Source organism: Rosa rugosa, chromosome 7, assembly GCF_958449725.1.
Source record: "Rosa rugosa chromosome 7, drRosRugo1.1, whole genome shotgun sequence".
NCBI classification, from domain to species: Eukaryota; Viridiplantae; Streptophyta; class Magnoliopsida; order Rosales; family Rosaceae; genus Rosa; species Rosa rugosa.
Window position 1 is genome coordinate 30,623,612 of NC_084826.1, and position 17,517 is coordinate 30,641,128.

General features: G+C 38.8%; 1 protein-coding gene across 1 annotated transcript; it reads left to right on the plus strand.

Annotated features, from left to right (window-relative positions):
• Nucleotides 1-9,434: 9,434 nt before the first annotated feature.
• Nucleotides 9,435-12,155, plus strand: LOC133722417 (GLABROUS1 enhancer-binding protein-like). The gene has a single exon (XM_062149317.1). It carries the CDS (start codon nucleotides 9,592-9,594, stop codon nucleotides 10,609-10,611), a length of 1,020 nt encoding a protein of 339 aa, XP_062005301.1. The 5' UTR covers nucleotides 9,435-9,591; the 3' UTR covers nucleotides 10,612-12,155.
• The last annotated feature ends 5,362 nt before the right edge of the window (nucleotides 12,156-17,517 follow it).

Sequence of the window (17,517 nt, forward strand, 5' to 3'; positions counted from 1 at the left end):
AAAACTTAATGGGGTAAGTGGAAAAAAAATCTCTAGAAATGGGGTAAATGGACAAAAATCCTAAAAAAAATACCACAAAAAATCACGACCGATGAGAAATTGGCTAAAAACCGATGAGAAACAAAATCACGACCGATGTCTTTGTGGGTGATGAGAAAGATCCGGAAAATCCAGACATCGGTTTTTAGCCGATGTCCAGTATCAGTATAGACATTGGTTACCCATTATAAATCGATGTAAATACGTTTAAATGATAACAAACTTGTATGTTTAACTATTGTTAAATCCTAATTTTATTGCCTTTAATGCTTAAAAAATATAGATCCTACAGCACAACTATGCATTTTAACATCGTTATTCATTTAAGAAACGATGACTGATACTGTTTCACACATCGATTCTCAAGGAAGAACGCCCACTACCTATGTACGAAGTCATAGGTTCGAGTCACCATGGGGGCAGGAGTGAAACCCTTTGATCCTCTTTAAATAAGAAGAAGAAGAAAAAAAAAAAAAAAAACGATGTCCATTATCTTGTAAAACATCGATTTTTTGAAAAGAGCGATGTCCATACCATTGTGAAACATCGGTTTTTTAGTCTGCATCGATGGCCATACTTGTCCTAGACATCGATCTCTGTTTAAAACTCGATGTGCACTAGTTGGTGACACATCGATTCTAACATAACAATTCGATTTCCATTGGTTAATAAGACATCGAGTTTCGTTTTGAAACTGATGTATTCTCTCTTAAGGGACTTCGTTTTTATAGTTATATATTGATTTAAACTTTATGTATAGACGTCATGTTCTTTTTTTTTTTTTTTGAATAAAGGGTGGTGCGGCTACCCTCAAGCCTTCATTAATGTAACTGTCGAATACAAGGAGGGGGGGGGGGGACAATGAACCAAAACCCCTGATTACAATATGCACCTAGAGAACATCCTGAAATACTATCATGAGTCTCTACTAAACAACTGTATTCAACAAAGCACCAACTAGCAAAGAGCACTCTACTGGCGACTCTATTTGCTTTGACATAGGTCACACAGCGGTGACACAACGGAAAGATAACTTGATTTGCAACTCGATTACAGCTTAGCATAATTTTCATACGCACAGCTTTCCCATCATATTGCCACTGGAAAGTACATCCAGTGACACTTAGTTTCACCCTGCCACTAGGAGGCAATGACAATTTGACCAAGCAAGGAACTCGCCGCCTACTTAGAGAGATACGTTACTGCCACTAGGAGGTTGCAACCATTTGCCAATGCAAGGAACTCGCCGCCTACCTAGGGCAGACCAGGCACACAAAAGGTACAGTCCGAGACCAAGCCCGCGTCGCCCTATCAAATAGTGATAGGGACTTATTACCGGCATCAAGCCACATTTAATTAAAACTAACAAGTAATAAAATATAACATAAAACATAAAATAATAAAAGTATGGGTCCTGAGCCAAAGCCCAGGCCTAACAACCACTAGGCCCAGCAAGGAAGGAGCACAAGTCCAGCCCAATCCAACAACACCACGATCCAACCAGCTCTGCCACTACCACCACCACGTCACCATCACCGCACCTCCGCCTTGCCACGATCTCCAACCAAAACCCAACCACCGGAACATTCCGCCTTTCCACGATCTCTGGCATGAACCCACGTAGCCAACTCCCTGGCAGAGAAAACGCATCCTTAGAACCACAGATTGATGGCGTAGCTTCAACCATGGCGACCGGAATCCTCCATCCCCTCCCTCTGATCCGTCTGTCCCCAGTCATCCCTTGCCAAGCCCAACAATCTATCCCGCGAACCAACACACCCAACCTCAGATCAGATAGGATCCGATCTAGATTGAATAGGTCAGTACCACCAACGGCCACAACTCGGCCACCACTCTCACCTTGACAACAGAAGAAGGATATCAGGCCATGAAAGCCCACAGTGGCCCATCCGACGACGACGTCCATGGGACGAGCCACCGGACGGAGCATACTCTCTCTTACAGACGACAGGCGCGTGCAGCGCGTTCTCTTTTACTTTTTTGCTGTGCTTTGAGTAGTAGACGTCATGTTCTTTAGATGAGGATGATGTCCACAAAATTTGTAGCTGCTTCTAGAAAATGCAATCCACATTTGACAAGAGATTTAGATATTGGGGTATTCTTTTAATTTCTGTCCAAAATCATTATCCTTGATAATACACAAAATAAGCAGAATCAAACCCTAACCTACCACAAGGCTAGTTATATAGAAAGTAATATTGTTGTTTTGTTCATAGTTGCTACAATCACTACATCTACCATAAAAGGATTGAACAAAAGCTAGCCTTACTGTTAGATCATAATTCATATACATATTTGTTGCCCTAAAACATGAAAATTACTTGTTCTAAAGTCCAATTTAATGTTGACTAATCCAATTCCATTATTTTTCTAATCTTGTACTTTTGCTTAACCTTTGTGTTTATTTATATAAATATTATTATGTTTTCCTTATCATGCTAGGAAATGATGGAGAAGCATGGAAATGAAAAGTCAATTTTAGCACATTTTCCTACTCCAGCTAGGGGAAAGCGAGCTAGAGAAGGAAGGAGGGGCGGCAACCTAACCAAACGAACTCCAAATGAGCTGAAGCTTTCCAGATCCAATCTAGACATCCTAAGGATAATTTCTTATGAATAGTTCAAGAGCTAGTTTGGCGTGGAAGGCCTTCAAAAGATCGGTCCAAGTTTCTGCGTAAAAGATAAAAAAATAACTGCAAAGGAGGACCTGTACGGATTCCAGCAGCAATTCCGGCCAAACCAAGGTGAATTAAGCTTTGAAATTTTACCAGGATGATCCACACTTATCAATAAACATTTGGTATGAAGACATCAAAGGCTAAATCTAAAGTCTAGGTGGAGATTCAATTGAAGGAAGAAAGGAGTAGAAAGTCCTCATGTTTAGGCTTAATCACCTTCATACTTCCATTATTATTCCACTATCATACTCCACCACTCATCATTTTCATGTTTCTCACTCACAATAAAGAGAGCTAGATGCTATTCCTTTGGCCATATTTTTCTACTCTACTCTCTTTAATCATTACTTCCACTATCATACTCCTCTTTCACTTCTCTATATAAGCATCCCTACCTTCATTACACTCTAAACCATCACCCCACACTTAGCCATTAAATCATTTTCTCTCTCTATTCTCTACACAATCCACTACCATCTCCACCACGTACTCCATTTTCCAACTACATTCCTACTCATAACTTCTTACATATCCCAAGCTTCATCATCATCTCAAGTCTTGAAGAAAGAGTTCAAGGAAGAAGTTAGAGCACAAGAGGAGCCACCACATCATCTTCATGACAAAGTTTCCATGATCAACCACTTCATCATCCTTCACTTGTGATCGTCCCTAGTCATTCCTAGACTCTATTCTTTGATAGCTTGATGTTTTTCATTATGTTGATGTTAGTTTATATAGATATGTGTGAGTAGTCTATTGTTGGGACTAGGGTTGAAAGCCTTAGCCAAACTTGTAATGAATTGATGTTTGAATCTTATTTGATGCAATTTTTATAATCATCTTCACATGCTAAATCAAGAAGTGAATGCTTGTATTTGAATCTAGCTAATTTGAATACTTTGCAATTGTCATTACATGAACAATATTTAGAGAGTAGCTAGCTTTGAACATTAATAGCATGAAAGCATACTAGGTGTGTATGTGAGGGTAGTAAGTTAAAATCACCTAGATCTAGGATTGGTTTGTTTGCTTGATTATCTAAACTCAAATCTTTATGCATCTAGGGGCAAGAAATTGATACTTATCCAGTAATATAACTTGTTCTTGGGTAGTTAATTTTGCACTTATCCGGTGGAAATTAATAAAATCAAAGAAGTTTAGTCCTTAGTAGTCTTATCCGGATGCTAAGAGGGTAATTGGATACTTGGGATTGCATTACTTATAGTTTGAACATCAATGCATGCAAGAGAGGCTATGGTGAACAACCTTAAGTCCTAACTCTCATCCATTTCATTACATCAAATTTAGCTTAGTTTAGTTTACATTTCAAGTTTTCATTTAGTTGTTTCCAAATCATATCATCCCCAAAACCAAAATCAAACCACTACTCCATCTTACATATAATCATCATGAACTTTGATTCACTTGTGAACCCTTATTTATGACTTGTACTTTTGCATATTCATCTAGCATCCTCTAGGTTTTCCTTAGCTAGAGTGGATTTTCCAATCCCTTGGGTACGACATCTCCTACTCATCATAATCCCTACACTATAACTTGGCCATTATAATTGAGGGTGGCTATTTGGCTAACACTTACTCAAAATCATATTGCTAGTCAGAATCTATAGCAAAGTTCATAAGTAGTTAGCCACTTCAATGCGCACCTCGTCAGCTTGCTCTTGGGGATATCCTTTCCAAGACTTTATCGCCCACTTCAAATATATAGAACAACACAAGTCAAAATGATCGGGTAAACGCACTAATATTTAGACCAAAGTTTTCGCCAAACTATAATGCTTATACCTTGGTCGAAAACGATCATGTTTCAAGTACAATCAGCCATCTAGTAGATAACTATTGAAACAACCAAAACCATTTAAATTCTGCATTCTAACAAATGAAGAAAGCAATTTCAATATTGAGATTGAAGAGAGAAAGACATCTGCAAAAAATGAAGTTTCTGTTGTATCTAGGCTAGCACTTCAAAGGTAAAACTTGACATAAAAATTCTATTTCAGTTGGCAGATAAGTTGTTAGATCCAAAAACTTGTATGTGCTTTCACAAATGATGTCTCATGAGTAAGTTTGAATCTTGAAGGATCTACTCAGAAAACATAATCATTTTTAGCTTCTATAACAAACTAAATGAATAGATATTTCTGAGAATCTGAGAACTAAACAATTTGCTTTCTCAATTTTTTCTCTTAAAGATCATATAAGAAATCAAACTCAAACTCCAAAAACAAATGCATACCAATACAGAACACAATCACACACATCAACAAAAGCATAAAGCGACTCATCATTCAAACCCAGAACCAATAACACACTTAGAACCCACAATGAGTGACCCGTCAAGTAGTGCCACCAAGCAGAAATCTGAAATATATACCCAAAATTTTTCAAGACAATGAAATTACAGAAATGAAATGGTATATAAAAATTTATAATATTAAGGAACTTTTAACAATTTCTATTTTCTCAATTTAACTATTTCTCAAAATATAATTCTATAATCCTTTGTTTTTCCTTATATCTAAACTAAATTGAACTTCATCCTTAATTTTCTGCAATGCATGCATCAAATTTGATTTTTTTTCATTTTATAGCAAGTAGGTTTTCAAAGTTACTACTGCATGTGTAATACCCCTAATTTCCATTATTAATTTCTGATGATTTTTTTTTTTAAATTATTAAGTTGGTTGTTAGGACGATTACGTGGTTCGAAGGTGAAGTGAAGGTGTTTCGGACGAATAATTACTCGAAATGTTTTATTTTTTAGGGGTCAATGGGTTGATTTTTTATTTGCTGAGTTTCTCCCAAAACTTCCTTCACGAAAGTTGTAGAGCACGTCGATACGAGTTCGTGGAAATGTGACACGGGTAAATCGAAGATCGTATGAGAAACTTATTTCCATTTTTGGAAATTTTACTTTAAATTGGTAATTTAAAGAAAATGACCTCATTTTCCAATTTCGAAAGAATTCCAGAAAATTTCGAAACTTCTAGCTTCTCTCCGTTCTCTCTCTTCAGAAACCCTCATATCCAACTAGTTATACTCCAACCTGACCTGGCCGAAATTCCGATTTCCGGTGACATTTGGCTGCACCACCGTCGCAGACCGACGCGCCTCGATGTCCCCGTCTTCCCTGTTGTGGTTGTTTTCGCCGATTCACACCGGCAGCGGCGACGACTGACCCGATCTGTTCTCCGATCCTCGCGACGGCTGGGCACAATTTTGGTTGCGTTTTGAAGCTCTCTTCATCCTCATTCGATCCATATATACCAGCCTTGCAACTCGATTTGAAGTGTGGAGCTCCAATTTCCAATTTGAAGTTCTCGGGCTTCGGTGGCGATCGGGGGCGATTTAGGCCGAATTGGACTTTGCTCCAGATATAAAAGTTACTCCTGTTGGTGTAATCTACATTTTGGACGGTTAGATCAACCTGGTTTGGAGGTAATATGGTGGCGCGTGGGGCTCACGCGTAGTTTCTTGTGGCGGTGCGTGAGGCTCAAGCGCAGTCTCTTGTGGTGGCGTGTCCAACCTCTGTTGGAGTAGATCTTCGCTCCGTTATCATCTCCTCGTCGATACGAGTATTTTGATATATAGTTTGTAACATTTGGCGATCGTTTGAGCATGTTAGGGTTTTTTTGTAAATTTCGGTTCATTCGGTTTTCGATCGGTGAGGATTTGACCGTTGGATCAACATGTCATTTTGACATATTTAAGTGTTCTTGTTTTTTCTCAAAAAAAAAAAACAATAATGATATATTAAACGAAGAAAAAATGTAGTAATTATTTAATGATTTGAGTTAATGGTTTGTATCTCTTAGTTTTTCAATAAATTAAGAAAAATTAAGAATACTCTTCCTTTCAAAAAAAAGAATACTCTTTTAAACTATTATTGACATGTTATAGTTTCCATTGTTTATATATACTAATGTAATTCATACAATCGAATTGTTGTGTACATGTTTCTTGTAATTGTTATGTATTTGTCCGCAGTGAAGAAAGATTGGCAATGGGCCAAGTGGTGGGATGGAGATGAATGATGATGTAGAAGAAGAATATCATTGTCATGGTGCACAAGAAATGGAAACAATAAGAAATAGCATTACTCAGAGTTTGATGATTGCGCGTAATAACGTGCACATTTGAATGTGTTATGATATTTTTTGTGGTTACTTGATGCCAATCAGAAATCAATATTAATGAACTTATATATTTGTATAAGTATTTTTTCTAAAAATTATCCAATATTAATCATATGGTCACCATGATTTATAAAAATTGAAAGTTAACAAAAATTAATAAGGACATAATAAAGATTAAAAATAATAACAAGAGCATTTGAACAACATTGTATTACCAAACAATCAAGGCAAAATAATCTCTCATGTCCAATTTGGTCATTCCACAAACAAAAAGCACAAGCTAGTTTGAGTTTACCAAACACTTTACCACTGCTTTTGCCATTGACAACTCTTATAAAAAGTCAGTTTACCAATCACTCAGCTGCTTTGCTTTTCAGCCACTTATTCTCAGAAATAAGCAAAAGCCAGTTTTTCTAAAAAAACCAGTCATACCAAACATAGCCTATATGTCTATGTTTTCATCTATTTAGGTTTTCTTGCTATGTATTCCTTCATCTCAAATTCTCATAATCTCAATTGCATCTCTCTTACTGGAAACATTCTTGGTATGATCTTTGATATATTTACAAAATAAAAAAAAGAAAGGGAAAACAACATAAATAGAATTTATATATATTAAAATAATATTCAAATTTTTTTTAGGGTAACGGAACGAATCCATTGATATAAAATCATACGACCACACTCGGTCAAGCTTGAGGGATCCAGGATCCCCCAAATTACACAATACCTGCTCACTAAAAGCACCTAAACCCGAAGGCAACCTACACTAAACTGCATAGAAATGCTTATTGCAACTAAACCGAAAGGAAAACAAACAGAAGTTCAAGCAAGTAAAAAACAACGGTTAACCTACAAACCCTAAGCTAAAGCCCTGCCATGCTCATTCATGTCGCCTAAGACCATCGTGGTGTACAACGTGAACAAGAAAACAGTACCGCTCTCCCCCAAGGTTCATAGGCCTACTACTCCTAGCCAGAATGGGAAGGAGACTCCATCACTGAGGTCACCACCAACTGTGGACTCCCCGATTCTCCCTCAGAGACAACAGACATGCCAGTTTCGGAACCTGCATAAATAGAGGCTGCCTTAGGCGGCTTAGTCGCATTTCTCTTCCCCCGGGGCCTACCTCGTTTCTTGTATACTTTAGGAGCCGAGGTAATGGACACCTCATATAGCCCCTCAGTAGATACATCAAAGCCGAGATTCTCCAGTTGTAACCCGACCGGAATCAAAGCCAGACTATGCTTGGCTTTTTTGCCCTCAATTGGTAAGTCTACTTCTCTCTGACGTCGCACACCAATAAGTTGGCCCTGAGCTGAGGTTCCCTCGGACGGGGACCCATTTACATCCTCCGGTAAAGACCTGATCTGCACAGTCCTCTTCAACAAGTTAGGTAGTTTGAAGGCCGGAAAAAGGGAAGGAGGAGCTGTAGTTTGAGCATTGGCCCGAAAGACCAGGGTTGGGATAGAAGGCCCCGCCGTTTGAGGCTGACCCGAGCCCTCGAGGGACGCCGCCTCATCCTCCGTCTCCAGGGGACATCTCTCTCCTCCATGCTAACCATCGCACATTGCCTGCAACGCCCTAGCAGTCTTTCGTACCGAAACTGGAGTGTTAGAATATCCACAGGGGAAACCCTAACCGTACGGTTCAGGCGAACCGGATCATTAATGGGAAGAACAAGACGCACACGTGCAGATCCTTGGCGCAAAGCAGTTCGATCAACCTGCAACACTTCACCAATAGTTTCACCAATCAACCGAACCGTTGGTTCAGTTAAGATTCCTGGAGGAAGACCCTGCACCTCCACCCAGATCCACACAAATTCAAGCTTGACGGCAGAGATGTCAGAAAAGCCGTCGTAGTCATTGAGGAGCACCATGGCCCGCTGAAATCCCCACGGTCCTCCCTGCTTCACTCTGGCAATATCATGCTCATGAGTAAACGTAAACAAGAAACGATCAGCACGAGGTTGAACCGCAACAGTCCCCGTCAGACGCCACATAGATCTGATGGCGCTACAGAAGGAATCCAGAACCACCGCTCGGCTACTATTCAATCTCCCGACTAGGTAGAAGTTCCGAGCCAGGAACTCTTTCCCCGGGCTTCGTAGGTTGCCTAAATCCACCGTCTCTTCGCCGTCCTTCAGCGACAGCCTAGTCGCAAGTCTAGCAGTCATGGAAGCAATAGCAGCGGCCATGAAATCAAGGGGGGCGCCGCACAATTCAATCACCAAACCCTAACCCTAGCAGAGCGTAAGGAGAGAGAGAGCGAGAGAGAATCGCGGTATAGAAATTTTTTTTTACTACTTTTGTTAATTCAAAGAAAATAATATTCAAATTTGACATCTCCATTGTAGTTAAAATTAGTTAAAATGTGAACATGTCAATTTTGTCCCGTCATATGTCAAATTTAAATTTGACCAAAGCAAAAAAACATTGCCATTGGAGATGCTCTTAGAATAATTGCGTGAACAAACGAACTCTTCCTTTTGTTTTTTGGTTAACCAAACGAACTTCATTGGGTTTAGGGAAGCGAGAGGTGAGATTTCAAAAATGAGTTCTCTAGGAAATAGCAAACTCAAAGATCAAAGGAAGCAGAAAAGTCCCAACTACCATTATACTCTTGAGACTTCTCTACCTCTCTCCCAATTCTCTCTCTCTCTCTGTAGAAAACCCCCAAGTCTCTGTGTTTCTGCATGGCACCTAAGCGCCCCTCCAATGCAATGAACAATCCCCAGTCGTCGGAGGAGGAGGAGGAGGACGAGGAACCGTCGTCGTCGGAATATAAAACAGCCTCTGAATCCGACTCCGAAACTGAGTCCGACTCCGGCTCCGTCGGGGAGACAGGAGTGGCCAATGCCAAGCCTATTGCTTCCAAGCACGTGGAGAAGGTTACGCCGCCGCCCAAGGCCACCAAGCCCCCCGCTAGTCAGGCGGCAGCGAAACCCGGTACCAAGCGGCCCGGCGGCGAGAGTGAGTTGATTAAGGAGTCCAAGAAGGCTAAGAAGAAGAAGAAGGGAAATGATGAAGAGGACTTGAAGAAGACCAAGAAGAGGAAGGGAAATGATGAAGAGGATTTGAAGAAGGCCAAGAGGAAGGGGATTGATAAAGAGGACGATGGTGTAGAAGAGGAGTTGGAGAAACCCAAACAGCTGTTCCAGAGGGTTTGGAGCGAGGAAGATGAGATCGTTTTGCTTAAAGGCATGAATGAGTACACTATGGAGAAAAGGTTGGACCCTAGTGCAGATGTGAATGCATTTCTTAACTTCATCAAAGACAAGTTGAAGTTGAATGTTAGCAAGAGCCAGTTACAGGACAAAATTCGCAGAATGAAGAAGAAGTTTGAGAACATTGTGAACAACAAGTACAAACCGACCAATCCTCATGAATGGACGGCTTTCGAGTTGTCGAAGAATGTGTGGGGAGATGGTGAAGATCTAGCTGGGAAGGTGGAACAGCTCAAGTCTAGCGGGAATGATCAGAATATGTTGAGGGACGTTCTTGGGTTTGATAACGGTTTCAAAGAGCTTCTGTTGTCGGAAACTATTGTGAACCAAGGTCTGGAGTGGATTGGGGAATCAAACTGTGCTGAGCTGCTAAAGGATAGGTGGAACAAACTGCATGTTGCTGAATTGGAGCTTTTTGTTATGAAGGCTGAGCTTATGAGAGATCAGGCCAAGTTGATATTGGAGGCCCTTAAGTCATCAAATCATTAGAATGGTGGTAAGGATAACTCTGTAAGGGAAGATGATCATAATTTGACTTTTGTTTGTGGAATCCATGGTGGGTAGGCATAATCGATCCTAGGTCTAGAAAGCTTGATTGTACTTTTTGTTTTGTTCGTGGATTTCTACTTCTACTTTAGGGTTGAAGAAGTAAAAATATATTAGGCCATGTATTTAAATTCCCTATGTCTATTTTGACCATGAAATGATGATCGAATCTTTTATCAATTTCCTGCACTTTTCTAAGTCCCTGACTTTATTTTTACATGCTTGTTTCCTGTCAATTCCTAGCTCTAAATTACCAGTCATAGCTCCAAATCCACCAAATTCTGATGGAAAGTTGCAATGTAATCCTGCACTCCAACCAAAAGGTATGAGGACTGTTTCGTTAAAGATTGACATTTTGATATAATTGCATAATATAAAGTTTGGGAGAGGTGTAAACATGATATATGTGGAACTTTGAAGTAATTTACATTTTTGATGTTTGATCTCCATTGTTCTCGTTTGCCCACTTCCTCATGCAAAGCCTTAAGATGTAAGCCAGAGTATTTAGTTCTTGCTGTTCACAATTTTAGTACATTCCGACATTGCCTGAGAACTTTTGGGATAAGTGGTGTGGTAAATAAGCACATGGTCATTATCTTTGTATGTAGAATTGATGTGTTCAAGTTCAACCCATGGGTATAATGGTATTAAAGCTGGTTTACCATACTGATGGTTAGATTTGTCTCTCCTGCCCGTGGAGAGGAGGGGACAAGAATATCTAGATTTTTAACCTGGTGTTGGGAGGGGGTGTGAGTAAAGTCCCTCATTGTCTGGGAACTTTTGGGAATAATTGGGATGTGTAGTATATTGAATAAAAACAGAACACCTTCAGTAATTATCTCTTCTCTAAATCTTATGATAAGGTTGACTGGAATTTAAGTGAGCAGGTACTTTATGAAATCTGACTTCCTCCATCACTTACCAAACTGATCATGAGTTGCATAACCTCTATTAGTTATCAAATCATTGTTAATGGAGAGCTATCTGAGTCTTTTACTAGTGGTAGAGGTCTATGACAAGGAGATCCTCTTTCTCCTTCTATGTTTCTGTTGTGCATGGAAAAATTGTCACCCTTAAATCTCTTCTGCTGTGGAAGTGGGGCAATGGAAGCCTTTCCCTTCATTCCAACCTGGTCCTTTTTCGGGCTTCCCAATTGTTTGTTGCAGGTGATTTATATATTGTTATTCTCTGAAGCAAGTGTTAAGCATGCTAGGGTTCTGAAGAAATTCCTGGATATATTTGGTGCTTTATTTGGACAAAGAGTGAATTTTGAGAAGTCACTTGTGTACTGCTATCCTAACATCAATAGCTCTCTTGCTTCTGAAATAAGCTCTGTCAAAAGGCATAGGCAAGCTGAGATTTCAGCAAGCGGATCAAGGGCTTTGGTCTCTGATTTCTCCATCCTATGAAAAAACCTCAAAATTACTCAAGCACATGGACTACTGTGGTCTTTGGCTCTCATCTGTTGAAACAAGGTTTAAAATGGATAATTGGTGCTGGCTCTCAGGTGAGTTTTTGGAATGATAATTGGTCTAGCCTTGGTGTATTAAGACAATTTTCTCTTGATAATGATAACACATTAACACCGCTAGCTATTGAAATTTTTTTACAACATTGCAATTGGAATTTGGAGTCTCTCAGATCTGTTCTTCCTGTTGATGTTATTAGTAAGATCACTTGTCTTAATATTTCCATTGATCAATCTGAGATTAGTTGATTTGGAGTGGAACATCTTCAGGAATAGTTTTCAGTTAAATCTGCCTATCAGATATTTATGTAGAGACTTTAGATGGAAGGATATCTGGTGTTCTACTACTTCCCCCAAAGTTGAAGACTTTTCTTTGGCTTGTTGTTCAAACCACGCTTCAGGAGATACATTGCTAACAGCCCTCTTTGTGTTTTATGCTCCAATGATTCAGAAGACATGGGGCATGTATTATGGGATTGTACAATACCAGACAGGTCTGGGAAGCTGTTTCAGTTCCTGCTGCTATATATGAAGATTACCTTCAACCTGGGATGGAAATATTGGATTACTGCCAATCTAAAGCAAGCGAGGTACACTATCAATAACCTTCGATTGAATGGTTTCTTTACTTCCTGTTGTTGGTGTATATGAAAGTGGAGATGCAAGAGAATTTTTTAGCCAGCTTTCAATATCCCTTATAATATATCTGAAGCTATTCTAAACTATGCTACCAAATGGAATAATGCTCTTTGCCAGAGTAAGACACAGAAAAGACTACTGAGATGATTTCTTGGTGTAAGCCTGATCAGGGATTGTATAGATTAAATGTTGATGGATCGCAGACTAATAATGGTCTTATTGGTGCTGGGGGTGTCATTATAATGAAACTGGATAGTAGATCAGTGGCTTCTCGATTAACATTGGAGCTGGAGAAGTTATCGAAGCTGAGGCTTGGGGCCTTTTTTATGGACTTGCTACTTTGATTATTAGTAAAATGGAGGTTAAATCTGATACTGATTGTTTAGTGAACATTTTACAAGGTGAGAATATTGATCTGCATCCTCTTGGCACTCTTCTCTGAACTGCAAGCAGTTGAAGATTCAATTTGATGAGGTAAAAGTCGAGCACATTCACAGGGAGGGAAAAATGGTTGCCGATATTCTTGCTAAGGAGAAATGTTCATCATTCTGGGCGTGTGTACTTTCCAGACTCCTCCCAGCCACTTTGGATATTGAAGGTCTACTTGATGATATTGTTGGTATAGCCAGGACTAGGAAAGTTTGTAATAGTCATAATGGCTAGATAGTTTCTTTATTTTTCTTCTGCTGGGCTTTTTGCCCCATTACCGAACTGCATGAATTCGAAGCAGAAAGTTTAATCTCTGAGACGACTCACTGGATACCGAGAGAACAGATGGAAACAGACCACATTTTTCAACTAGATGACGAGCCATCTTACGCAATTTAACTAACTTTACTACCTGAGAAGAGATAAGATGTACGTTATTTACTACCAGCAGCAAGTTCATATATAGTGGTTATCTCGTACTAGGAAGCCCAAACTTTTTCATACTAATTCTAAGGACATGAATGACCCCTTCGTTTTCAACACAGACAATCTCTTCAAAAGCTTAATTAGAGTTGCATGATGGTCATGTGAAGTATCTAATAATATGAGAGATGCCTCTGCAGCAAAAATAGCATTTACAGAAGAGATTCTCTGTCCTATTTCTTGTGTATCATTTTAAAAATAAAGCAACAGAAGGCTAATTTGGGTGACGCCCTTCCTTTTTTGTCATGTCTACATCTTAAAGGTAGTTCGAACTTCATTAACAAATGTACAACTTCAGAGAAAGTATGCAGAAAGGAATATCATATGCACTACCAGGACCTAAGAAGATGGATTTATCTTATACAATTCATATTTTTTCTCCCTTATGTTTGGCGCAGTGGTTATTTGTTGAATCAAAATTTCCCATGAAACTTGTCAGGTAAAATTTGTGCCAGCTCTTCAAAGACCGCGTTTTCGTATTATTTGAAGCATATATTCACAGATGTAAATGGATCATTCAGAATATTATACATTAGGGCATTCCAGCAGCATAATAACTATATTATACACATTCATATGCACAGAAAACAGGTAGCAAAAAATGGAAACTATATACAACACATAGTGTTATGCAATGTTTCAAGAGTTTTGTAACGCGAACTTTGTTTGATATAGATCCTGTCAGGTGATGAAATACTCACAAAGGCAATAGCCTACAAGAATCAAGGGTTCAAATATAACCTCCTAACAACCACTATGCGGTCAGAAACATCGCAATAAACAACACAAACCATTCAATGCCTTAGCTCATATGCAATTAGATTTATCATCACTCAACAAGATCTGTTTGAAACTTGTTCACAGATAATATTTCATCAGATGCCACTGTATGGAAAGGAAAACAATCACAAGATTTTCTCTGAATTAATTGGTTTATATAGATCCTGTCAGGTGATGAAATACTCAAACAGGCAATAGACTACAAGAAAACTCCAAGGGTTCAAATATAACCTTCTAAAGACCACTATGAAAAGATAGAGAAGCGCAAGATGAAAATAGGACTATTATCTCTCACTCTTTAGTGTCAACATCAGGGGAATGTATCTGCATAAATTTTCACGGTCAGAACTATCACAATAAACACAAACCATTCAATGCCTTAGCTCATATGCAATTAGGTTTATCATCAATCAATAAGATCTGTTTGAAACTTGTCCACAGATAATATTTCATCAGATGCCACTATATGGTAACGAAAGTAATCAAAATAGCACCATGGATGCGCATTTTTGAGTTCAATCACAAGATTTTCTCCAAATTAATTGGTTTCTATGGCCTTCTTAGGTCCTGGAGCATTTGGAAAGCTGTTGGATCCTTAAACCTATGCATGCAGAAGAGATGGTTTCATCAATTCTCCAGGAGGGGATAGATTGTAAAACCATCATGCATCTTTCTAGACATTTCCAAAATGCTTCTCAATATATATGAGAACTTCAAGGTATGTCCACAACGATAAATTATCACTGCTTCATTACATCCCATGTCCAGAGGACTGCCATTCAAGGTACCACAGGCTTCAATTTTTTTTCTTTTTTTTAGTGAGAGTGAACCTGAGTCAGACCAAAAAAAAAAACAAAGAGTGAACATGAGAACTTCAGCAGATGATGGCAAATCTCTCCAAATTCTTGCTGAAACACATCACGAGAAACAAAACTCCTCCAATGAAGGAGACCTTTCAAATTAACCTTGTAAGTAAAAGAAAGGGATATTTCTGAAATGCTTGTAGCACGGCTTTCCAAATAAAAACTGAATGTAAGTAGGGAAAAGCACACGGCAGAAGCATCATCTGAAAGAGGAAGGGCACATTTCTCTTCCATCATGTACATCACCTTTATATAGTAAACCAGTGTCTGGAATACCAAAAAAATGAGTGGCTAAAGGTATACACATGCATGGAGCTCATATCCTTCGTCTTGCTTGTTCTGTAAATGCAATGGAAAAGCATTTCTACAGGAGTTGTCACTATAGTTATTGATGAAAATTACACTTTTGCATCCATTTCTGTCTGTATACCAGGTTCATAGCTTCCAGCAAGGAATGATCTGCTACTTCTGATTCAAAAAGAAAGGAAAACTTTGACAATTTAATAAACTTCTTCGACAATGTCACTGTTTATATTGTTTCATTCCATTGTCCAAAACGAAAGCAAATGCCTCTCTCTCTGTATCTTGGCTGCTGCAAATAATTTCATCGATTTCTGAAAGCACCACCTTCTGTACAAGATCCAAAACAAACAGCAGATTTCTGGTTGCCATCCATATTAACTTTACTAAACATCCAATGCACTAATTCAAGAAGCTTAATTGGGTATATAAAACCAAGCAAAGCACAAGAAGCTAAAAATGTTGGGACTTGGGAGGAAAACCATAAATTGTGACTTCTAATTCTGTGATCAAATTTGACCTTGGCTTCCCTAAAGAGCTTATGAACCAAGAGCACTGGGGAGAAGGGTTTGTTCAAGAAAGAAAATTGATGATGTGTGTGTAATTGAGGAAATAAGACTTCTGGTGATTCTAGCTAATTCACCATCATTCCCTCTCTTTGCCAATCTTTAAACTGCCTCCATATGTAGTTTCTCATGTTGACCAATCCTGTCAATGAACTTGCTGAGATGAATCGGAATATTAAGATTGATAAACTCATAAAAGACCCCATCATCTTCAATCTTATTTATGTCCAAGTGCCGAGAAGTCTTCAGCATCCATGAATGATGTTATCACCTGTGAGTTATATTGGCTTGGATGTGAGCTTCAAAATGTTGTCTAGTGAAACATTGAACAGTTTTGTGACAATAACTCATAGTCACATACTAGTGTCAGAATGGCTTGTTTCCCTTTGTTTTTGTAAGTTTTTTGCCTCTGGCTTTGGTTGTACTGGGCTTTGCCCTCCCCTCTTTGGTTTAATATACTCGTTTATTACCAAAAAAAAAAAAAAAGACATAGGATGTCAGGACGTAATTTTGTAATCAAATCTCCTCTATATAATGAGTTTAGAGGTATTCATTGATAATTAGTTCAATCAAGAACTTGCGGTGTTATATCCTGATCAAAAGGGTTGGGCTAAAATCATGCTGATCGAGGCTCACAATTAGACATAGTACTGTTATCTTCTTTCCTCTGTTGGCTTATTTCGAAACAATGACATAGCCCTCAAGACTGATTGAGTGTTGTTTCGATCACCATCTTTCCCAATTTGACAACAGGAACTGACGCAAATTATTGATGATTAACACACCAGTTCCCTTGTTTGCTTGCAATATATATGATAAAATGAAGATCGATGAACTCCTACGTACCAAGGGAATTCATCGAAATAAACTCTTACCGGATGCTTCATTCTCTCTCATGGTACGTACTAGTTACTTAAACCTTCTTTCACCATAATTTCACAATTATTCATACCATAACTAGAGGGAATATTAGACAAAAGGAAAAAGAGTACTACAAAAGCTAGTAACACATCAAGCGTACTTGAATCATATACTTGCCCGAAAGTTCTACACACGAATTACCTTCAGCTTCTATGACTTTACACTTTGAGTAGTTCTTAATAATAAGAATAATTAAGATAAAAAAGTAATGACAGACTATAAATTATTAACCCTGAGCAACACTAAGATTAAAGGGGAAGAGGGAAAGAAAATAATTGAGAAAGAAATGACTACCATCTTTCAGAGAAGTTGCCTACTAGTGAGGGAGAGAGGGGAGAAAATCGCTCGAGCACTATAATTGGATGGCTCATCAGTTTCAAGTAGGCAGCTAAATGCAAAA

Excerpts from the sequence above, each read along its gene's own strand:
- LOC133722417 (XM_062149317.1), top strand. The coding sequence starts at position 9,592 with ATGGCACCTAAGCGCCCCTCCAATGCAATGAACAATCCCCAGTCGTCG.